An 18,987-nucleotide genomic window follows, 5' to 3' on the forward strand; every position below is an offset into this window, starting at 1 on the left:
CTGCATCTGCGTCAACCTGCTTACTTCTAACACAAAATGTTTACCCTGAAATGACCCTAAAAATGACCTAAAGACACATCGACCATAAGAAAACAGTTAGATAAATAAGATAAATGTGTCTTTTTCCAGGATGCAAATTTGATTTTTTACATGTTTTACCATGAGATGAATACAACACAGGTTACATGCTGGAGTAGAATCGCCTACATTCATCTGAAGTATTGGTTTGGATCCAGTGACTACATCTGACTTGGCGGCTGTGTGTTGAACGCATATTTGTCCGAACTGAAGACTTTGCAAACTCAACCTGACAGAATTTATTGGGGAGATTCAATCCAAAACCAATCTGTGACACAGGTAATACATCTCGTGCAAAGGCAATATCAAACTCCCAGGAATGTTTCTTTTACCATCACCTTGACGTCCGTCAAGTCTTTATTGATCATTATTAGTGGATCCATTGGAGACACCAGACAACAGCAACAAAACCGAGCGGCGTAGAAACACTAAAAGGTACAAAGAAAACATCCAGAATCAATGAGATAAAGATGAAAAACTGATTGTCAGTGAAGTGTTACAGAGCGGCGGGGGGGATGGGGGGGATTGGGGGGGTACATGGAGCTGATGCCCTTTTACAGCAGCGAGTTGAGTGAGATCATGAGTGATGAGTGGCAGAAAACGATCAGACGTCTTTACAGCAAAACTACCTGGAAATGGACTTAGCAGTGCACATCTGTTTGGGGTGTTGGTCCCAGCTGCTCGTCTGCTGTCATGCTTTACGGGAGCGTACCGACACGCTTGCATAAGGTATCTGAGGAGGTTTCCTTGCGTTTACCGAAGCTCACAGTAACATAAGAAAGGATGAGGCTGCTGGTTGTGCCTGGGTGAATCCGTCCGCAGGGAATGTCCCCGTGTCTGTCCTCGAGTGATTCCTCCTTTGCAACGATCTAACCGACCAAGCGGTGCGACATTTAAAAAGACGTGTCCATGCAAATATGTGCGGCGATTAAAAAGCAAATATGGTAAACCGCCTCGGCTGTGGAGAGGAGCACCGCGTCGGACGTGGGACAGCAGGGAGAGGGGGGGGGGGGGATAAACAACATCATGACATAGCACTGGGTGCACGTTTGGGCGGGAGGGGCGTGGGGTCCGACACCAGATGCGTGTGTGTGTGTGTGTGTGTGTGTGTGTGTGTGTGTGTGTGTGTGTGCGTGCGTGTGAGAGTACGCTGGTCATGACTTAATATCGTACTCTTGGTTTAGGAGCATTGGTGTGCTTCTCCTCTGGGACCACGTCTCAGGGCAAAACCGAAACTCTCTCTCTCTCACACACACACACACACACACACACAAACTTAGTGCATAGTCGAGTGTTCAGCCAAGGTTGGTGATGTTGGAGCGACCGCCGGGGGGGGCTACGATACGGTGGCCAGAGCGACGAGGGACGAAGTCATCGGCCTGCGCTCCTGGGACACGGACACACAAATGAAAATGCTTTACCGTAAATATATTTCATTTAACGTGTCAACATGTTGCATATGGTCACGCTGAATACACTCATGCTCCCTTTCACACATTAAAAAGGAGTCACCGGATTAGATTTTTCAAAGCAAAGGGAGGGATTCCTGTTACCCGATAGGCTGAAGTTGGACTGGTGGAGATTGCGTATGGGTGGTGGTTGGTGAGAGGTGGGGGAGGTTTTGGCTGATGGAGAAGGGGTGACGTATTTGGGGGTAGCAAAGACATCGTGCACAGGGCCGTCGTACATGCCGCGGGTTACGCCCTGCTTGCTCTTTGCCTGGGTAGAGAACACACACACACACGCACAGACACACACACACACACACACACACGCACAGACACACACACACACACACACACGCACAGACACACACAGACACGCACAGTTAAGCTTCAGTCTGACCAACAACATTTTAGCCTCAGTTCTCCTGCAATAACAATGCAAAACCGAAAGTGACGCTTGTCCGCTTTTGTTAGTTATATTTATAAATGTTAGATAGCCAATGAAATTCTTGCTTTAGAAGGTTTTTCTTTTAATACAGGAACGGAAATAAATCCGATACTGTGTTGTCCAAAGCCTCACAAAGTGATGTATGGAGTTATTCAACTATATAAGAATGCACGAAAAAACAAACCATAGAAATGGGAGACACTCCAGGTGAACGGGGTAAAACACTCATCTCATAAGCATTGAATCCATGAATCTGCCCCATTTAGTTATTTACTTTGAGGTAAACTGTTTCCTAAAAAATGTTTAAATGTGCAAAAACTGCAAAATGCATGTCCTTGTTTCGTTTTGTGGGCAAATACTTTTGGATATCTGTTTGGATCACTACATCAATCAGGAAATACCCTCCATGGCCCAAATTAATTAACAATGAATCATTAATTAAATGAAATCAATATTAATGATGCCCTCAGTAAAACCCCTCATCATGTAGATGGAATGGAATTAAATGTGTATTTGTGTGTGTAAGTGGAGGCCTTTGCAGACGTGCATCGTGAGACACATTTTGAAGACACTTCAGCGGGATAGGGTAAAATAAATGATGTTTTGTGTTACAATTTACTAAAATGGTATGTTAACAAATGAGGCAGTGGTAACTTTCAGGAGATATTTCATGACAAATAGAGAAAGCTGTTAAATAAGAAAATGCACCGTAACTGTTTCCTGTTAAAGCGACAATTAGTCAGTAGTGCTTTGAATAATAATAAAGCAATTGTGCACCTGTGAGGAAATGGATGTTGACTGCACATCTAATCCTTTAAGGCAAATGATTCTAAAAGGAAACGTCGCAACATGAACGTGCACTGTACCTGGTCCCTAATTTTGATGCGCTGGTAGGCGTAGTCAGGGAAGTGCTTGCGGGGGATAAATCGGCCGGCACCCTGCTGGGCCTGCAGCTGGCCTTCCTCGTAAACCACGCGACCTTGACTCAACACCAGCGCCGGACCCCCGCGGCACTCCACGCCCTCAAAGATGTTGTATTCTGAAGCCTGCGCGGATGGCGATAAGACACACAACCACAACACCCAGAATGAGGGGATTAGGCAGATGAACGAAGGAGAACTCTTTTACCCCCCCACCATTCATACAATGTCCCGGCAACGTCTGTGCTATTTCAGCGAGCTTCGTATCAGAAGGCTTAATGCATGCAGGAGAAATCCAGCAGTTGAGAAGATGGCGGATGAATAACCGAGGAGCGGGGGACATATAGGGGGAGCAATGCCGTGAACACAGGGGGATGGGCGGGGAGAGGGTGCAGAATGGGTGAGGGGGGATTATGACCTAAAGCCAGTCCCGGATTAGGGCCTTTCAGAGTGGCAGAGCAGACTGAATACATCAACCGCTGTCCGCTGTGGCGCATTGCACATTTACACACTAAAAAGCTGCAAATTAAGAGATTGGGTTCACGTAAAATGCAAAAAGAAAGAAGAATACTTTGGTACACGTCTATAGGTTTTGAAGTGGCTGACTATTCTGTATGCCTTTTAGTGGGTAAAGTAAACACTGGGTAAAGCTTTTACCACAACAACGTTTAAAAATACTCAAATCAATTAGATTTTTATTTTTTATTTTGGGTTACCGCCACGTGAAAGATTAATTCTTTACTTACTTGCTTTTGCTAACTTCATCTTAAATAACCTGTGGTTTTGTATCCACAGGTTCACAATGTGTTGGATTATTTTGATGCAGCCAACGCTTCAAGTACATTGTCATTTTCTCCCCGGCCCCTGAGATCTTTCTCTTGGGTTTTCATCCTATTTGAAACTCTACAGTCTCACGTATGAAATATCTTTTCTCCTGCTCCCTCAGCTTCATTGACCTGTTTCTCCATCATATCATACCCAACAATCTATCTGCTGTTTTCCTGATTCTCTCACCGACTGCTGCAGTTTGGCACTGATGATTTTGGAGCTGTCGGGGTCCCAGATTACAACGTCTGCGTCCGAGCCCACCGCTATCCGGCCTTTGCGCGGGTACAGGTTGAAGATTTTTGCCGCGTTGGTAGATGTGACTGCCACAAACTGGTTCTCGTCCATTTTGCCCATTGCCTGTGGGGCAAAGAGGTCCGATGATTACAGGGACAGACAAACCCGCCGCCCACGGCTGCTGTTAGCGCATGCATGTGTCCAAATTGCTCACCGCGGCCTTGTCCCAGACGAAAGCCATCCTCTCCTCCACTCCGTTGGTTCCCTCCGGGATCAGGGTGAAGTCTTCCCTGCCGATGGCTTTCTGAGAAGTGCTGTAGGCGCAGTGAGCGCTGCCCACCACCTGCAGGTCCCCGCTGAATGAAACAGAATGTTGTGAAATGTTCGATTATTTCACTGCAGACTCCTCAGTCTTTGTGCTCGGATGATCAGAAATAATATCTGCATTTCAGCTATTACGCCAGCAGGTGTCCTCATAGAGCATATGACTTAAAGTCATGTGGTGGCTCGGGGCAGAAAAACAACAACAAGCTGAACCAGTCAGAAAGAAGCAATGCAGCGGCAGGACCAGTCCCTTTATCCCTCAGTACACGAAGATACACTGCAATATGAAAAAGCCATTGATTACTAGTGAGCTCATTGCCCTGATGGCTCGATGTAGAAACAACAGGCTGAGCGGTGCTGGATATTGCTGCTTTTGATCCTGAAAAGACAGCAGGGTGTGTGATGTCACAGCACCGCTGTGACATCACACACCCGCCAGGAGTTGTAGACAAAAGGGCGGAGGAAGAGTTGGGTGGAGGATGAGGAGGCAGGCAGTTGGTAACCAAGGCAACAAGGGATGGAGGGTTCTAGTTTCTGCGCTATATATAGAAGGGAGGAGTCAGAAGTGTACAGCAAGAGGCTGAAATACTGAAATAAGTTTTTTGACTTTGTAATTGATGTACTATGTCGACTTAACTGCATATAAACTGGCTATCAACTAATGATGTCGTCCTCTATGCGTCCCTGCCAACACCTTCCGTCTGCCCTTCCCCTCACCTTCTCTCCATCTGTTGTCCTTTGTCTCTGACGTTGTGCATTAAATAGCAGCTGTTATTGGCATGAATACCAAACATACTGTAAATCAAGGGCAATCCTTTGGTGTCATCCAGGCTGCAGCTAAATTAAATCGGCCCCCACGCCGTATTAACGTGACAGTTCACCCCGAAAGCAAAAGCACGAGTGGCACAGCAGAGCATAGAGTAATGTACAGGTAAGAGGACATATTTGTATTTTTGTGTCATCAGAAAAGACATCCCTTTGACGTTGTCCCAGTGATGAAACATTGAAATTTACTGTCGGCTACTTTGTCTAAAAATTATCATTACGTGACGTGAAAAAAAAAGAGCTTTGCGCTAAACTAGTTTAAGACAAAGCTTGAAGACATACCTAGCCAGCAGTGTGTTGAGGTGGTCTGGGGTTGTGGGGTCTGTACTCAAAGGTGGAGAGGTCACATACGCCGCCGCCTTGGCCCAGTTCTTGTTCCAGTAGTGAGAGCCGTCAGTGACCAGGCTGGCTGTTATTGGCTCGCCAAAAACCACACAACCTGGACCGGGCAGGTAGCGTGAAAGTGAAGGTCGGGATGTTTAAAAAAAAAGCTGGAAGAGTCGTTCAAAGAAACACCCCTGGAGCGAGAAGATATAAAAAGGGGCTGACCTCTCCTGCGGGCCTGGGCGATAGTGTCGGCTGCGCTCTTGCTCATCACCTTGGTGATGTACACGGGGCAGTTCACGCGGTTACCAAGAGTGATGGCGCGGAAGACCGCTTCCGCCTCCAGCTGCGTGAACAAGAAGTAAATAAACCATTTAGACCTTGGCTGGTTGGATGGATGGACTGATACCAGAGTGTACTAGAATAGGATCACCTCTTCAGGACGACTCAGCGCGTGGCCTTCAGGTCCGGTGATCCCCATCCTGAGGATCTTTGTCTGCTCCTGAAAACAGAAATGACCATCTATAAGCTCTTGGGAAATCCTGTTTTACCCGCTGTTTGAGCAGCTTTGCCAGCATCTTATGGCTGTAAAATGAAAAACCTTCAGGCTATCAAAGAAAACAGTGTGCTTTGTGATCCCTTTGCATACCAGCTCTCTGAGTGGGAGCTTTTTTGCTGGCTGCTCTTGTCTTCTGACGGAGCTGTCTGGGGAGCAGCAGGACTGGGATGAAAACCAGACGCCCACCTCCCCTTTTCTGTTTTCTATTTTAAAAAGCATGTTAAACTTCATTGTTTGGTTTGTCAGGGTTGGTTTTCACTCATCTCCCTATTTCCACTGCAGTCTGCTTAACAAGGATGTCATCATCAGTGCTCCCATCATCCTTCATCACCCTCATTCATCTCCACCTGCGTTACGGATCTCGCCTTAATTGTCCCCTTAATCGGGACCACCATCTCCAGGACCACCACTTCCACTTTTCATCACCGCCATCACTGTAATCAGCACCTTCGCTCTCAGCGCCTTAATCACCGTTTCATCATCATCATCATCATCATCATCATCATCATCATTAGTGGAACAACGGTCCCCCGCCATGCTGGCACGTGAAGAACCTGTCGTACTCGGCCGAGGCAGCAGCATTAATCCTCCCTCCCTCTCCGCGACAGCCAGGGAGTTACGTAAGAAGAATGTTCCTCGACTGGCTGCGTCACGAGGCACATCTCGCGCTAGCCTAACGAGAGGAGGCTTCGCAGCGCTCACCTGAGCGATCACGTCCCCGTTTTCAGCATGAACTAACGCCACGGCGCCCAGCTGCTTCAGGAAGGAGAAAGCCTCGTACAGCTGAGGGAGGGATGAGGAGAAACGAGAGAAAGGGGGATTAACAGTGAGAGCAGTGAGTCCTGGATTTATGGTGATTGTGACGCCTACCTGAGAGTCTGACAGCTGGTACAAGTCTTTGTAAGCCATGTACACCTGGAAGGAGTTGATGCCTGGACACAGAGATGAAAGTCAGGTGAGGCCATATAAAGCTACCGCCATAAAAACACACATAACCCAAATATGATATCATGAAATGCAGTAAATAAAGGTTACGTACTTCATTGAAACTCTCAAATTCATGTTCGAGGGTATGAGGACATACAACAAGCTGGCTTGGCTTTAGATTTTTTGCAGTCCCAAAGTGAATTTTTACTTAAAAGAGATTACAAACACAATTTGTACGCCGCCACCACGACGGCATCCGCGGACAACAAAGGCTGTAAGAGGATTCAACGCTCCGCCAAATTCTTCCCCCCCCCCGCCGTTAACCTGGTTTTGACACAAGGAAGACAAAAGCGGAACCAAAAGGAAAAACCCCCGCAGAGCCGTGGAACGGACGGTGTACCTTTGTCCTGCACCAACAGCTCCAGCTCCTCTTTGACCGTCTCGTCCCACTGGGGGACGTCCACGTGCAGCGAGTAGTCGCAGCAGGCCTTCTTATCTGCGGCTTCCTGCCAGCGCTCAAACGCCTCCAGCAGGCTCTGGCCGGGCTCCGGGGTCACGTGGTCGACTGAGAGGCGTGGGAGAGGGGCAAAGGTTGAGATGGAAAAAAACTGCCACTGACATTATGTACGGCTTTGCGGCGTTTACTGCAGCAGCCGCACACACTCACTGATCATGGTGGTGCCCCCCGCGAGTGCAGCCTTGGTGCCCTGGAGGAAGTCATCGGCAGGTTGTGTGCCGAGGTGGGACTTCATCAGACAGGTGTTTACGTCGATCCCCCCCGGTATCACCATGCGGCCATTGGCCTCGATCACCTTGACACCCGCTGGCACCACCAGGTTCTCCCCCACCTGCCTGCCATGGATCAGATACGTGGGACACAGAGGGATGGGGGGGAAGGGAGGAGAAATGCAGCGACCAGAAGGAGGAAAGTGGACGGACATAAGGGGGGGAAATAGGAAGAAAATCATTATCGACTGTAACAGTGTTTGGGAATATTTGGCATACTTTTGCTCGTTCTGTATACGCACTTGATGAGCCCGTCCTCAATGTAGACATCCGCATAAATAGACTGGTCATCGTTGACCACCCGCCCTCCTTTGATCAGCAGCCTTTCGCTCTGCAGAGGAAGAGAGAGAGGGAGATAGGGAGGTAAGGGAGTAGTTCTAGATCTTAATGTATTGCATCAGTTATGTAATCCTTCACCTCACAGAGGTATTGTGACATTGTAAAGCGGTGGACGAGGGTGGAAGGAAACACGCCGCCACACAAGTGATGTGCCAAGAGGGGCCGGGGGGAGGAGGGTCTCACAACAGATCATATTAGTACTTTCTTTTTTTGACATTGATTTGATGCAATAAAATATCCTGTATTCAGCATAGAAGCATATTCGCTATACCTCCACACCCTCTGGACGGGGCCTGCATGGCAACAGCTTTAAGAGGATGGTATGTCACCATGGTAACCAGCGATCATCCGCTGGCGAAGGCGGCTGACGGCGCCGCTGAGTTATCATCATCTTCAACACAAAAAGGATGCTTGTCCAGTCATAAGATGTTATACTTTCTATCTCCCGTGTGAAGTGCAATGCTTAGTGATGAAGAAGAGGCTTTCTGCAGATCGCATGGTTTTTTGTGCCTGGAGAAGGGTGCATGTTTGCACACATCCCGTCTCACACCTTCAGGGTTGCTTTGTTGCAAGACATTCGTTTCCCGCGTGAGGTGACCTCCACGGCATCCGAGTTAATCAGAGAACAGCCGCTCTGCCTCTCGAGCCTGCTGTTTCATGCAGGAGAAACTGTCAAAGGGCTTTCTGCTCTCTGCCGCCTCAGTAAAGCTTTAATCCCTCTTTTCTCTGCATGTGAGCGGGAGCTTTGCAGCTGACTGGGTCTCTTACCATTAAATGCGGGATGTCGTTCACCTCCTGGTAACTGTACCAACTCTCCCCAACCCCCACTCCCTCTGGCAAAAAACTCGGATTGTGAAGACTCTTGACACTCTGCGCCCCACTTTTTGCCTCCTCCCCCACCCCCCTCCCCCCCTCCACCCTATGCCACACGTCTGTCGTGCGTGCGTGTGTGCGCGCGTGTGTGTGTGTGCAGAGCCTTGCTTCCCGCACGCTAAAACACACGTCTATACGCGTTCACGCAAACTGCTCACGCGAGGTAGACAAAAAAACAACAATAAAGCGAGGGGAGCTGTCCGGCGCTGTCCAGTTCAGCACCACAGACTGGCACGCGCTTCGTTGGAGACAGATCGATTCATGTTTTATGAGCTACAGGTAAAATAAAACATAGGCACGCTGCAATGCAACATAAAGTGGGACATTTGAATTTATGCAGACTGAGGCCTTTGTCTCACAACAAAAACTCCCGCGGGGATGTTGAAATAACCATTTACATTAGAACAAAATAAAGATTGAATTGCTTTCTTTCACTTATTAGAACCAACGTAATGTACAAAACGTCTTAACCGTGAAGCGTGTTACATAATGACAAGAATATTGGAATTTCCAACAAAAAGCCAATCAGCAATATAAAAGGAGGCCAAGGAGCAAAAGCCTCACTCCTACCTCCCCGTTGGAGCTTTCCATCCCCGACGGATATCGGACCACAACACCGGGGCGAACATCCTCCGCCTCCCCGGGGGAGTCGGTCAGAGAGCCCTCCCGGCCCTCGCTGGACGTCTTGCCGGCGGGATCCCCGGAGTCTAACACCCTCTCGCGGCTCCCGCTTCTCGGGGTGCGGCTCCCTTTCCTTCCCACCGCGTAGTTGTCGAAGTCTATGGTCTTGCTATCGAACGCCCCCTCCACGGAGCTGAACATCCCGTAGGATTTCCTCTGGTTCGGCCCAGTGGCGATCGGACCCGCCAGGTAGACCGGCAGCTCATCCTCCCGGTTCCACTCCCTCCTGCAGTCGGACATTGTGGCATCCACGGCAGACGGAGACTAGCCTCCCCAAACGTCTGAAACGATGGAGACGGGAGCCTCGCTTATTTTAATGGGGTCACGCGCAGCCCCGCCCCTTTGGCGCGCGCCGATGCAATGAACTGTAAAAAAAAAAAAAAAAACAGCTCAGAATGCATCAATATATAAATAAATATATGTATGCTCCAGTTTGTGGAGTGGAGAGTGAACTAGTTTTCATGCGAAGCATCAGCTCTCAAATAAAAGGAGAGCACGGGGGGGAGGGGGGGGGGCGGATCAAACCAGCATGCATCCTTAACCCACATCTGGAAGAAGAGACACGCTGTTCAATGGGCATGTGCTTTCAGAGTTAAATACACGCGGGGCTCTTAAAGGAGGTTCCTTTTATCTCCACCGGGCTGAAACCGCTCGTGGGAGGATCTGCGAACGCGAGCAGACATTCTACCGGGCGGAACATGACTGCCCCTATTCTGGAGGGCTCCAACGGGCCCTCCGTGAACGAGCTGCAGGGGGAGTTGCACTGGGAGCTGGTTCTCCTTCAGCACTCTCGCAGGTGGACAGCTCCCGAGGAACAATGCACATGGCGTATTGGACTGCGGTGCTCGTGTGCAAACACTCGCGTTGTGTCTATAGACCACATGTTTCGTATATGACAAAGGCAGAAAACATGCTCAAGTAACATATCTAGTGCATGCTTGATACCATCAATGCCAAATGCATGAATTAATGCACGATACATTTACACTGTTTAATAAACGATGCAGTTCATGTTTATGTGATTAATCAACATTTAATATGAAATATTGTAGAAATGTTGTTTACATCGGATCGATGACGATTTGATGAACACCATATGTAATTATTATATTAAGTATCAAGCTGTTCCATAAAACAGTTTATCTTCGTTATGAAGTGTAATCGCTGAACTTCTCCACATCGTGGCGTGTGTCCCTCGTCTTAAAGAAGCGAGGGGCCGGCCGAAGAGCCAATCAGATACGTCGGCCGTCAGCTGGGGGGGCGGGGCCGTGAAGTGGCGGTGTTGTGGTTTAGGCCGCGGTCAGCGGATCTGCACGCAGCTGAGAATGGACGACGGACTTAACTTTTAAATTCGTGCGCTGAAGAGGTCTGCACGTTTAGTCACAAGTAAGGCTTCTTTTTTTGTGCCGTCTTGGTTTAGCGTTGAGAATGTGCTTGACGGGAAGTGCTCGTTTAGATCCGCGTGTGGTGTGAAAACCAGGTTTAATGCCCCTCTGTGCTTTCGTTGCACATTGCGTTGCACGTTGCACATTTTTTTGTTGTTGTTTCAAAACTCGTGTCAGATAGAAAGTGCAAAATATCCAGTGGATATATTGTCCTCGAATTGCCAGCTGTGTCTTCACTCATTCTGTGTATGAAGATGACCAACAAATGAATTAGGCTCGTGCTTTTTTGATTCCAGGAAATATGGAGAAGGATTTCTTATCAACAGCTGTCAGCACCCAGGGGTCATGCCCTGTTGGGGATGGACCCTCTCTCCTCCCTCCCATACAGAGCCCTCCTTCGCTCGTCTCCAATAACCTCCCTGCTGCTCCTCCTGACCCGGCCAGAGAATCATCTCATCCCTCGCACACAACAGCTAAACCGAGGGATTGCCCCCCATCTGTAAAAGGGGCACGGCCCTTGACTCCTGCTGTACCATCTAAACCCGTTCCCGGTCCCTCCTCTCCTTCTCTGGGCAAAACTCCGCTTTTAACTGCTCCACGTCGCTCTTCCCTTAAAATCCCCCAGATGTCCCCCCTTTCAAAGCTCACATCTGCCTCCTTTACGTCCGCTAGCTTGGCCTGTAACTCTCCGACAGATCCCCCTGCTTCTCCTTCCACTGCGTCCACCGAGGCCCCTGCAGCTTCCTCCGCCGCTCCAGTGAAACGCACCTTTGCCTCCATGGCCAAGCGACTGATAATACAAGAAAGACTTCGGAAAGCCGAGAACAGTGACGATGATGAAGAGGAAGGTAATGCCGTTTTACGCGTATCCATGTTTTTGGAATGTCGCTCCATGCAAGACTTAAATAATGTATTTTCATTTCAGTGAGCCAATAAAACAAATACTCAATGAAATCACCTCATCAGCCTTGATATATCAAAGTACTCAAAAAATAAAATATATAAAACAAGAAATCAATGAAATATCACTGACACTGACACACACACAAATTGCTTCACTACGTTGTTCTTTGTTTCATCAGCTGTGCGATTTCTATACCACAGAGAATGTGGGAGCGCTCAAGCTCAGCAATGTAAAAATGCCTCGATCTTTGTGCATAAACAACAAATGTGGGCTTTCTACCGAGTATTTTGAACATAAACGTTCCAGGTTGAAGCTTTCTGCTACCTTAACGTATATATATATATGTTTTAATTTTAATACAATGGTTACATTGAATTAGACAATGACAGCAAGTGACGCTTTGTCAAATGTTGAGAAAGAACGATTGTAGTTGGCACAAGGGTCCAACAAACATGGGACGTGTCTCCACCCAAGAGACACGTCCCATGTGTGCTATTTGAAGCTCAACTATAATGTTTTTCCAATACTAAAATTCTGTTTTGTAAATTAAAGATGAACTCCACTCCAAGGACACTTGATAGACAGTAACGCTCCTGAAACTCATTGCAATCGACAAGTGATGATGTGACGTGGTAGTTGTCTGTATGGGGGCTTATCACAAGACATCTGGACAGACAGTTGTATACATGTGTACTGCTTCTCCACCTCTGACTTCTTGTTATTCTCAAGTTCTATGTCAGGTGGCGTAATAATGACACTGTTATTTCAATTGAATAAAGTATTGGGGCGATGGTAATATGAAATCTATTTATTCAAAGCTTCTTTTCTCACTGATTGACGTCTCCTGCTGTTCCCTCCAGACGAAGAGCCTGAAGAAGACTTGACCCTGGAGCAGATAGAGGAGAAGGCCACCGCCGGCGACGCCAGGGCCCAGACCCGGGTGAGTTAAAGGTGCAGTCTTGGCGATTGCAACCAACTGAAACTAATATTGTCTCAACAGTGCAAACACATACAAGAGATGGCAGCAAATTCCAAATAAAAAGATTGTAGGAAAAATAAGAAAGAAAAAAACAAGTGACCGGGAGGAAGTGAGAGAAAAGGACTGGTGAGAAAAATGAGGAACAAATGGCGCTTTCCAAAAGGAGAAAAGTGGACAGCGAAAGTAGAGCATTTAATGCAGAATGGACGGACTCGTTTCCGTTCATACGAGCACTACTAAGCACACTACTCGGTTTACATTGACTCTTTAGAATTGTCTGAGACTGTTGAAATGAAAAAAGAAAATTACATTTTTCTGAATTGAAGCACTTTATTTGAGCTGCCAATAGATCTTTAGCGGTAAATGCTACGCGCTGTTCCTTTTACCCACAGACTGGCACTGGACATTGTTTTCATTCCTGCTGGTTGACTCAGTCTGGTTGCCGGCATGTTTCTATTTTTAGCCGCTTGGAAGACGATCCCAGGCTTTAAAAACGACACACCAAAATACTGCAGAGTTTGCGTATTGTTATCAACACTATTACAGTGTGTTGCAGCAGTGTGCTGAATATTAATTGCATTTTCACACTCTATATGCTCTTTGTTGAAAATAGTTTTTAAAAGATGCTGACGGAAGTAAAGTGGGGGGCAAACAGCTCTGAAAGGGTCAATTCCATGCATGTTTTTTATGCTTTTTTACCCCTTGCTAATTAGTCATGTATGTGCGAATACCAAGCACCCAAACCACCACGGGGCCCTAAAAGAACATGTTAAAAAGATGTGACATGCATGTATGTTCATGCATTGAGAAATGGATCAAAAGCTCCAGTAATATTTGATAATACAGTCAAGGGTTTGGACACATTTTCTCATTCAATTAAATGAGAAAATGTGTCCAAACTTTTGACTACTACTGTATCAAAATAGAGTACAGTAATATACAGCAAATCACTGTTGAGGAAAATGCATGATAATGGTTTTCTAAGCTTATTGTATCCAACAAAGACACTGAGAAGTGCCACTCAGCCTTATAAAGACGCATCTCCTCCCCCTACAAATAGACACATTTACTGATAACTGCAGGAGAAGAAATGTATAAAATGACAGTTAAGATTAGAAACCAGTCACTTGATCTGCCGCTGGGGCCTCTGCTGCCCCTTTTAGTCAGCCGTGACGGAGACACCACAGGGACGGGGACTGACGGTATTGTAGTGATCTGTCGTTCAGATGGGGGAGGGGTTCCATAAAATGGAAGAAATAATCCCTATAAAACCAGTGCGATGAGTATTATCCAAACTAATGGGGGACAATACTTACTGTACATAGACAAAGCTGACTGAATCTCCCCTCTTCTTGTGTTTTAAGCTGGGTCAGCACTATTTGAGTCTCGCTAAAGAGAAGGACGCGGAGCTAAACGATCGCCTGGCCGTTACCTGGCTGGTAAAAGCCGCCAAACAGGGAAGAAAAGGTGCCGCAAGTGCACTGCAGCGCTGCTGGATCCAGAAAAAAGGTCAAACCTCAATGAATAAAATACGGTACACTTGTTTTTGTGTGCTTGGGATGCTCCGGTCCTCAAGCATTCCCTGTCTGTCTTCTCCCCCACCAGGAATCACCGCGGAGAATGAGGCTGATGTGCGCAAGTTGTCAACAGAGAGTAGGTTTGAGCTGTCGGTGCGCAAAGCTGCCATGATGATGTACTGGAAACTCAACCCGGACAGGAAGAGGAAGGTGGCTGTGGCTGAGATGCTGGAAAATGTCAACGCAGTGCAAGGTAGGATACACGTGCACCATCACAGATTTCAATAGTTTGTTTACCGCAACTACAATCCAGTCCTTGTGTACTACAGACTGCTCAGAATGCCGTGGCATATTGTCATAATGACGGCCTCAGGGTAACCCCTCCTCTTTGTCCCCCCCCCCCAGCTGCCACGGCCGGGAAGATCAGGTCGCTGCATGCTGCATGGCCTTCATGGAAATGTTTGTATCCCACTGATGTTGTAGTCGTCCCTTACCAACAGGTGGCCCCGCAGGCCGGATTCCTGGTCCAACCTCGGGCCAGACCCAGAAAGTTCTGGAGAGCATGGTCAGCAGTGAGTGTGAGTACGTAGACAGGCAGAGGCGCGCGCGCGGATGTGCGTCTTCCTCTACAACTGCTTCCATTGTGTCCTCGCAGCCGCGCAGTTGGTGGACCTGGACGACTTTGTTGAGATGACTAAAAAGTATGCACAAGGTATCGCTCCCCAAGCTGGCGGCCCGGTCACAGCCAGGGCCGAAAGTCCCAAACCTGGCGACCGCAGCGCGGAGGTAAAAGACCCCCAATCAGCATCGACAGCCATAACCCGTCATCGTAAGGCAGTGGATGCTGTTTCCACTGTCAACCAGTGTTAATGTGTGTGTTTGTGTGTGTGTGTGTGTGTGCACACCATTGTGTTTTAAAGCGCGAGGCTGAGCTGGTGCCGTCGGGGTACAAGAATGCCTTCCAACGTTCTTGGAGTTTTGGCCGCAGTGGGATGATGCTGGACACCAGGCAGAACGGAGCCATGAAGAAAGCTATGGACATGAAGTCACGCTTAATGGTCATCAAATCCCTATCATTCTTTGGTCTGATCGTCCTTAACTAGTAGCTGTTGAATCTTTTTGTTAAAGTATTCTTCCCCTTTTTGGCTCCAGGTGCTGCAGTACCCACTGCACGGCATCGTGGAGATGAAGGAGCACCTGGTGGACTGGGCGTCGCGGGCCGGCGTCCAGTGGCTGAGCACGATCATCCCCACGCAGCACGTCAACGCGCTCATCTTCTTCTTCATCATCAGCAACCTCACGGTTGACCTGTTTGCGTTTGTCATCCCCCTGCTCGTCTTCTACCTGTCCTTCATCTCGATGATCATCTGCACGCTGCGTGTCCTCCAGAGCAGCAAGGTGCTAGCCGCCAGCGATTTAGCCCAATTTCTGCCTTTTTTCAATGTAAAAACATGTGTATGAACATGCTGGAAGCTTTTCATTTGCCCCATCAATCCTTTCACAAACGGAGTCACATCTGTATGTGTGGACAGATTTTAACGTCATGTTGGGCAGATTTGTGATTTTGGACCATACGTAATATACTGGATGGAATTGAACTGAAAAATCATTGAGTGTATCAGAGGCCTTGAGAGGCCAGTAGATTCTGATCTTAAAAGTACTTATTTCTCAAAATTGGCATTGCTATCAGTAAAGGGTAATGGCTGTTCAAGATTGTATTCTCTAACTCCCAGCTATTTCTTTCCTCCTTTGCCCCTAATGTCCTTCCTCACAGACTTGGGAGAACTTCCGAGCCTTGACGTCTCTGCTGACCCGTTTTGAACCCGGCCTGGACGTGGAGCAGGCTGAGACCAACTTTGGGTGGAACAACCTGGAGCCGTACCTCTACTTCATCCTGTCCGTTTTCTTTGTCATCTTCTCCTTCCCGGTGGCCGATAAGGGCTGGATCCCCTGCTCTGAGCTCTCCACCGTGGCCATCTTCTTCACTGCTGTCAGCTACAAGAGCCTCAGCCCCACCGCCGCGACCTACGCATGCCGAGCTATGGTCATAGAGGTCAGGTTTTTGATGGGCTCGGAATTTTCAGAAATCTGACAGTCAAATTACACAGTTCTCTCAAAGTTGTTCTTTTTTTTAAGCCAGGTTGCATCATCTCTGTGTTACCTGACCCAGTTCCTGCCGGAGCGGATGACGGCGCTCCGCTGCCTGGGCCGCACCTTCTCCACTCTGCCACTGGGGGAGTCGGTGGTGCTCAAGCTCAGCCTCCCCTGCCTGCTCTATGTGTATCTCTTCTACCTGTTCTTCAGGTGAGCTTCTCAAAGACAAGTTCAGACTCAAAGTCCATCCCAGCTTGTCGTTGATCAATATTCATGTTTCTCTTCCGGCGGTTTCCCGCCTCAGCATGGCCAGGATGCGCGGCTTCAGGGGGACTTACTGCTTCCTGGTTCCGTACCTGGTTTGCTTCATGTGGTGCGAGTTCTCCGTGGTGCTCCTCAAGTGCTCCTCCGCTGTGGGTCTGATGCGCACTTGCGTGGCCTATTTCCTGCTCCTGTTCGCCCTGCCCATCCTGGCTTTTGGACTTGCCGCCATGCTCTTGATCCAGCTCTTCAAGTGGTTCCTTGAGCTGGAGCTGACGAAGGTGATCGTGACCCTGGTAGTCTGCGCCATCCCCGTGACCCTGCGGCTGTGGACGCGCTTCAGCATGTCCATCCTGGATGTGTTCCGCTCAATGACGCAGCGCGGCCCCGTCAAGCTCATCTTACTTTGCATCTCCATGGTGATCCTGTTCTTCTCGATCTACGTGTACCACGCGGAGGGCCAGAAGGTGTACAACTCCACCCTGACGTGGAGACAGTACAGCCAGGTGTGCGGGCCCCCTGCCTGGGAGACCAAAGGCATGGCCCAGACACAGCTGTTCTGCAGCCACCTGCACGGACACAGAGTCACCTGGGCGGGCCGCTTCAAGCACGTGCGCGTGGCCGAGACGGACAACGGGGCACAGTCGGTCATCAACATGCTGCCGGTGTTCATGGGAGACTGGCTGCGCTGCCTGTACGGAGAGACGTATCCCAAGTGCGAGCCGAAGAACGCGACCGCTGCAAACATAACGGCGGCCAAATCCGCGCCGGCGACCGGCACGCTGCGCGCGCTACTCCGGACGCAGGAGGAGGAGGAGGAGATGTGTCAGATCAAGGCTCTGGCCAAACACTCGTGCCACATCAAGCGCTTCGACAGCCACCGCTTCGAGGTGACTGTGGGGATGTTCCGGGACGGAGGTTTGGAGGATGCGACCAGGGACGTAATCCTGATGGCCAGCCACGAGTTCAGGCAAGTCCTGCTGAACCTAAACCCCGGCGACATGGTGGAGTTCAGCACCAAGCTGGAGGGCCGCCTGGGAGGCAGAGCGCAGGCCTTCGAGCTGAAGGCGATCCACTGTCTGGACTGCGCTTCCTCTCTGACTGGAGGCAGGCAGGTGAAGATCGAGCGGGACTGGAGACGCACCACCATGAGAGCCATGAAGTTCGCTTTTGATTTTTTCTTCTCTCCCTTCCTGTCTGCCAAAATCTGAAGCCGAAGCATTGACGACTCTCGTGGATTCGGAAGCCGTGGCTGCGGTTTTCTTTTGTTTGTGTTCATTTGGCTAATGCGAGTTATGGTAATGTTTACAATTTGTGCCGTCATGGATCTAATGTCATAGCCGCAAACCGGTCGCTTTTTGCAAAATGTTCCATATTGAAAATATGTCACAATGAAAAGTCCGTAGTCTTAAAAGCTTGCGGTTTCATCAGACGAGGTGGATGTACACGACCCCCCGTTGGCCGGTTATTTTCTGTGTTTTATTTGTTGTTACCTTTTTTACTCCCTCTGAGTTTAGGTTTGCAGATATGTGCTCATGTCTATTTGTCGACAGCTCAGCTAGGTGATGAAATCTAGGACATTATTTCTCTTCTTGTACTGCATGCGTTTACAAAGATTAGTAATATTCGGAAAGCAGTTAAAAGAGGGTCAAATACCAAAACAAAAATCCGCTAAGAGAAAAGCTACAGATTTAAGGTGCATAAACACTACTGAATTCCTCATGTAAAAGGAAATGAATGCACGTTAAATCCTAAAGTAATTATTTGGTGGTATCCCCGACTGTAGACATACCACCACAAAAAATGAGCAGCATCCATTCCGTAGAAATAGAGGGGCAGCGGTGTAAATATTTGGCTTTGTTTCACAGAACAGAACAGAGTGCCTTCACTTTGCCCCGATGTCGTTCGTGGTCATTTAGTCAAGTTAAAAAAATTAAATGTAGATTTTAAACTTTGCTTTCAGTCACTGTAAATTCAAAACTGAATATGTTTCAGGGGAGTTAAGAAAATGCAACAAACAGTTTTAAAATTCAGTTATCTGACTGAGATGCAGTGTTGACGGATCAGATAATCGCTTGAGGTGAAGACAAAGTAATGCATGTGAACAGCATTCAACTCTTTGCCTACCGGTAAATGATGAATTTGAGTGCCTTCTGTTTTTTTAGTGATGGAGTTTATGGGAGCGTTCAATGATTATTAAAGTGCTCGTTTTTCGGACATTTTTATTGCGCTTCATGGTCTGAAACAAATGATGTC

At 48.3% G+C, this 18,987-nt stretch overlaps 2 protein-coding genes across 2 annotated transcripts; one reads left to right on the top strand and one right to left on the bottom strand.

Annotated features, from left to right (window-relative positions):
- Positions 1 to 400: 400 nt before the first annotated feature.
- crmp1 (collapsin response mediator protein 1) lies at positions 401 to 10,086 on the bottom strand. The gene is made up of 14 exons (XM_040187289.2): positions 9,481 to 10,086; positions 7,941 to 8,029; positions 7,580 to 7,764; positions 7,313 to 7,477; positions 6,856 to 6,917; positions 6,688 to 6,768; positions 5,860 to 5,928; positions 5,652 to 5,772; positions 5,385 to 5,541; positions 4,168 to 4,309; positions 3,906 to 4,076; positions 2,838 to 3,017; positions 1,632 to 1,797; positions 401 to 1,465 (listed from the first exon to the last, which is right to left on the bottom strand). The coding sequence occupies exons 1-14, from the start codon at positions 9,829 to 9,831 to the stop codon at positions 1,374 to 1,376; spliced, it is 2,031 nt and encodes a 676-aa protein (XP_040043223.1). The 5' UTR covers positions 9,832 to 10,086; the 3' UTR covers positions 401 to 1,373.
- Positions 10,087 to 10,843: 757 nt separating this feature from the next.
- Positions 10,844 to 18,945, top strand: wfs1a (Wolfram syndrome 1a (wolframin)). The gene is made up of 12 exons (XM_078080013.1): positions 10,844 to 10,977; positions 11,273 to 11,824; positions 12,741 to 12,820; positions 14,224 to 14,368; positions 14,465 to 14,629; positions 14,877 to 14,954; positions 15,032 to 15,162; positions 15,297 to 15,434; positions 15,529 to 15,774; positions 16,151 to 16,429; positions 16,517 to 16,680; positions 16,775 to 18,945. The coding sequence occupies exons 2-12, from the start codon at positions 11,278 to 11,280 to the stop codon at positions 17,940 to 17,942; spliced, it is 3,141 nt and encodes a 1,046-aa protein (XP_077936139.1). The 5' UTR covers positions 10,844 to 10,977; positions 11,273 to 11,277; the 3' UTR covers positions 17,943 to 18,945.
- Positions 18,946 to 18,987: the final 42 nt, after the last annotated feature.

Source organism: Gasterosteus aculeatus, chromosome 9 (genome assembly GCF_964276395.1).
Source record: "Gasterosteus aculeatus chromosome 9, fGasAcu3.hap1.1, whole genome shotgun sequence".
Taxonomy (NCBI): domain Eukaryota; kingdom Metazoa; phylum Chordata; class Actinopteri; order Perciformes; family Gasterosteidae; genus Gasterosteus; species Gasterosteus aculeatus.

Bases quoted from the DNA above. Each gene is read 5' to 3' on its own strand.
- crmp1 (XM_040187289.2), bottom strand. From the start codon at position 9,831: ATGTCCGACTGCAGGAGGGAGTGGAACCGGGAGGATGAGCTGCCGGTC. The intron at 4,077-4,167 runs GTGAGCAATTTG...TTTGCCCCACAG, and splicing joins TCGTCTGGGACAAGGCCGCG to GCAATGGGCAAAATGGACGA. The intron at 1,466-1,631 runs GTAACAGGAATC...TCCGTGTCCCAG, and splicing joins GTCCAACTTCAGCCTATCGG to GAGCGCAGGCCGATGACTTC.
- wfs1a (XM_078080013.1), top strand. From the start codon at position 11,278: ATGGAGAAGGATTTCTTATCAACAGCTGTCAGCACCCAGGGGTCATGC. The intron at 14,369-14,464 runs GTCAAACCTCAA...CTCCCCCACCAG, and splicing joins CTGCTGGATCCAGAAAAAAG to GAATCACCGCGGAGAATGAG. The intron at 14,955-15,031 runs GTGAGTACGTAG...GTGTCCTCGCAG, and splicing joins GAGCATGGTCAGCAGTGAGT to CCGCGCAGTTGGTGGACCTG.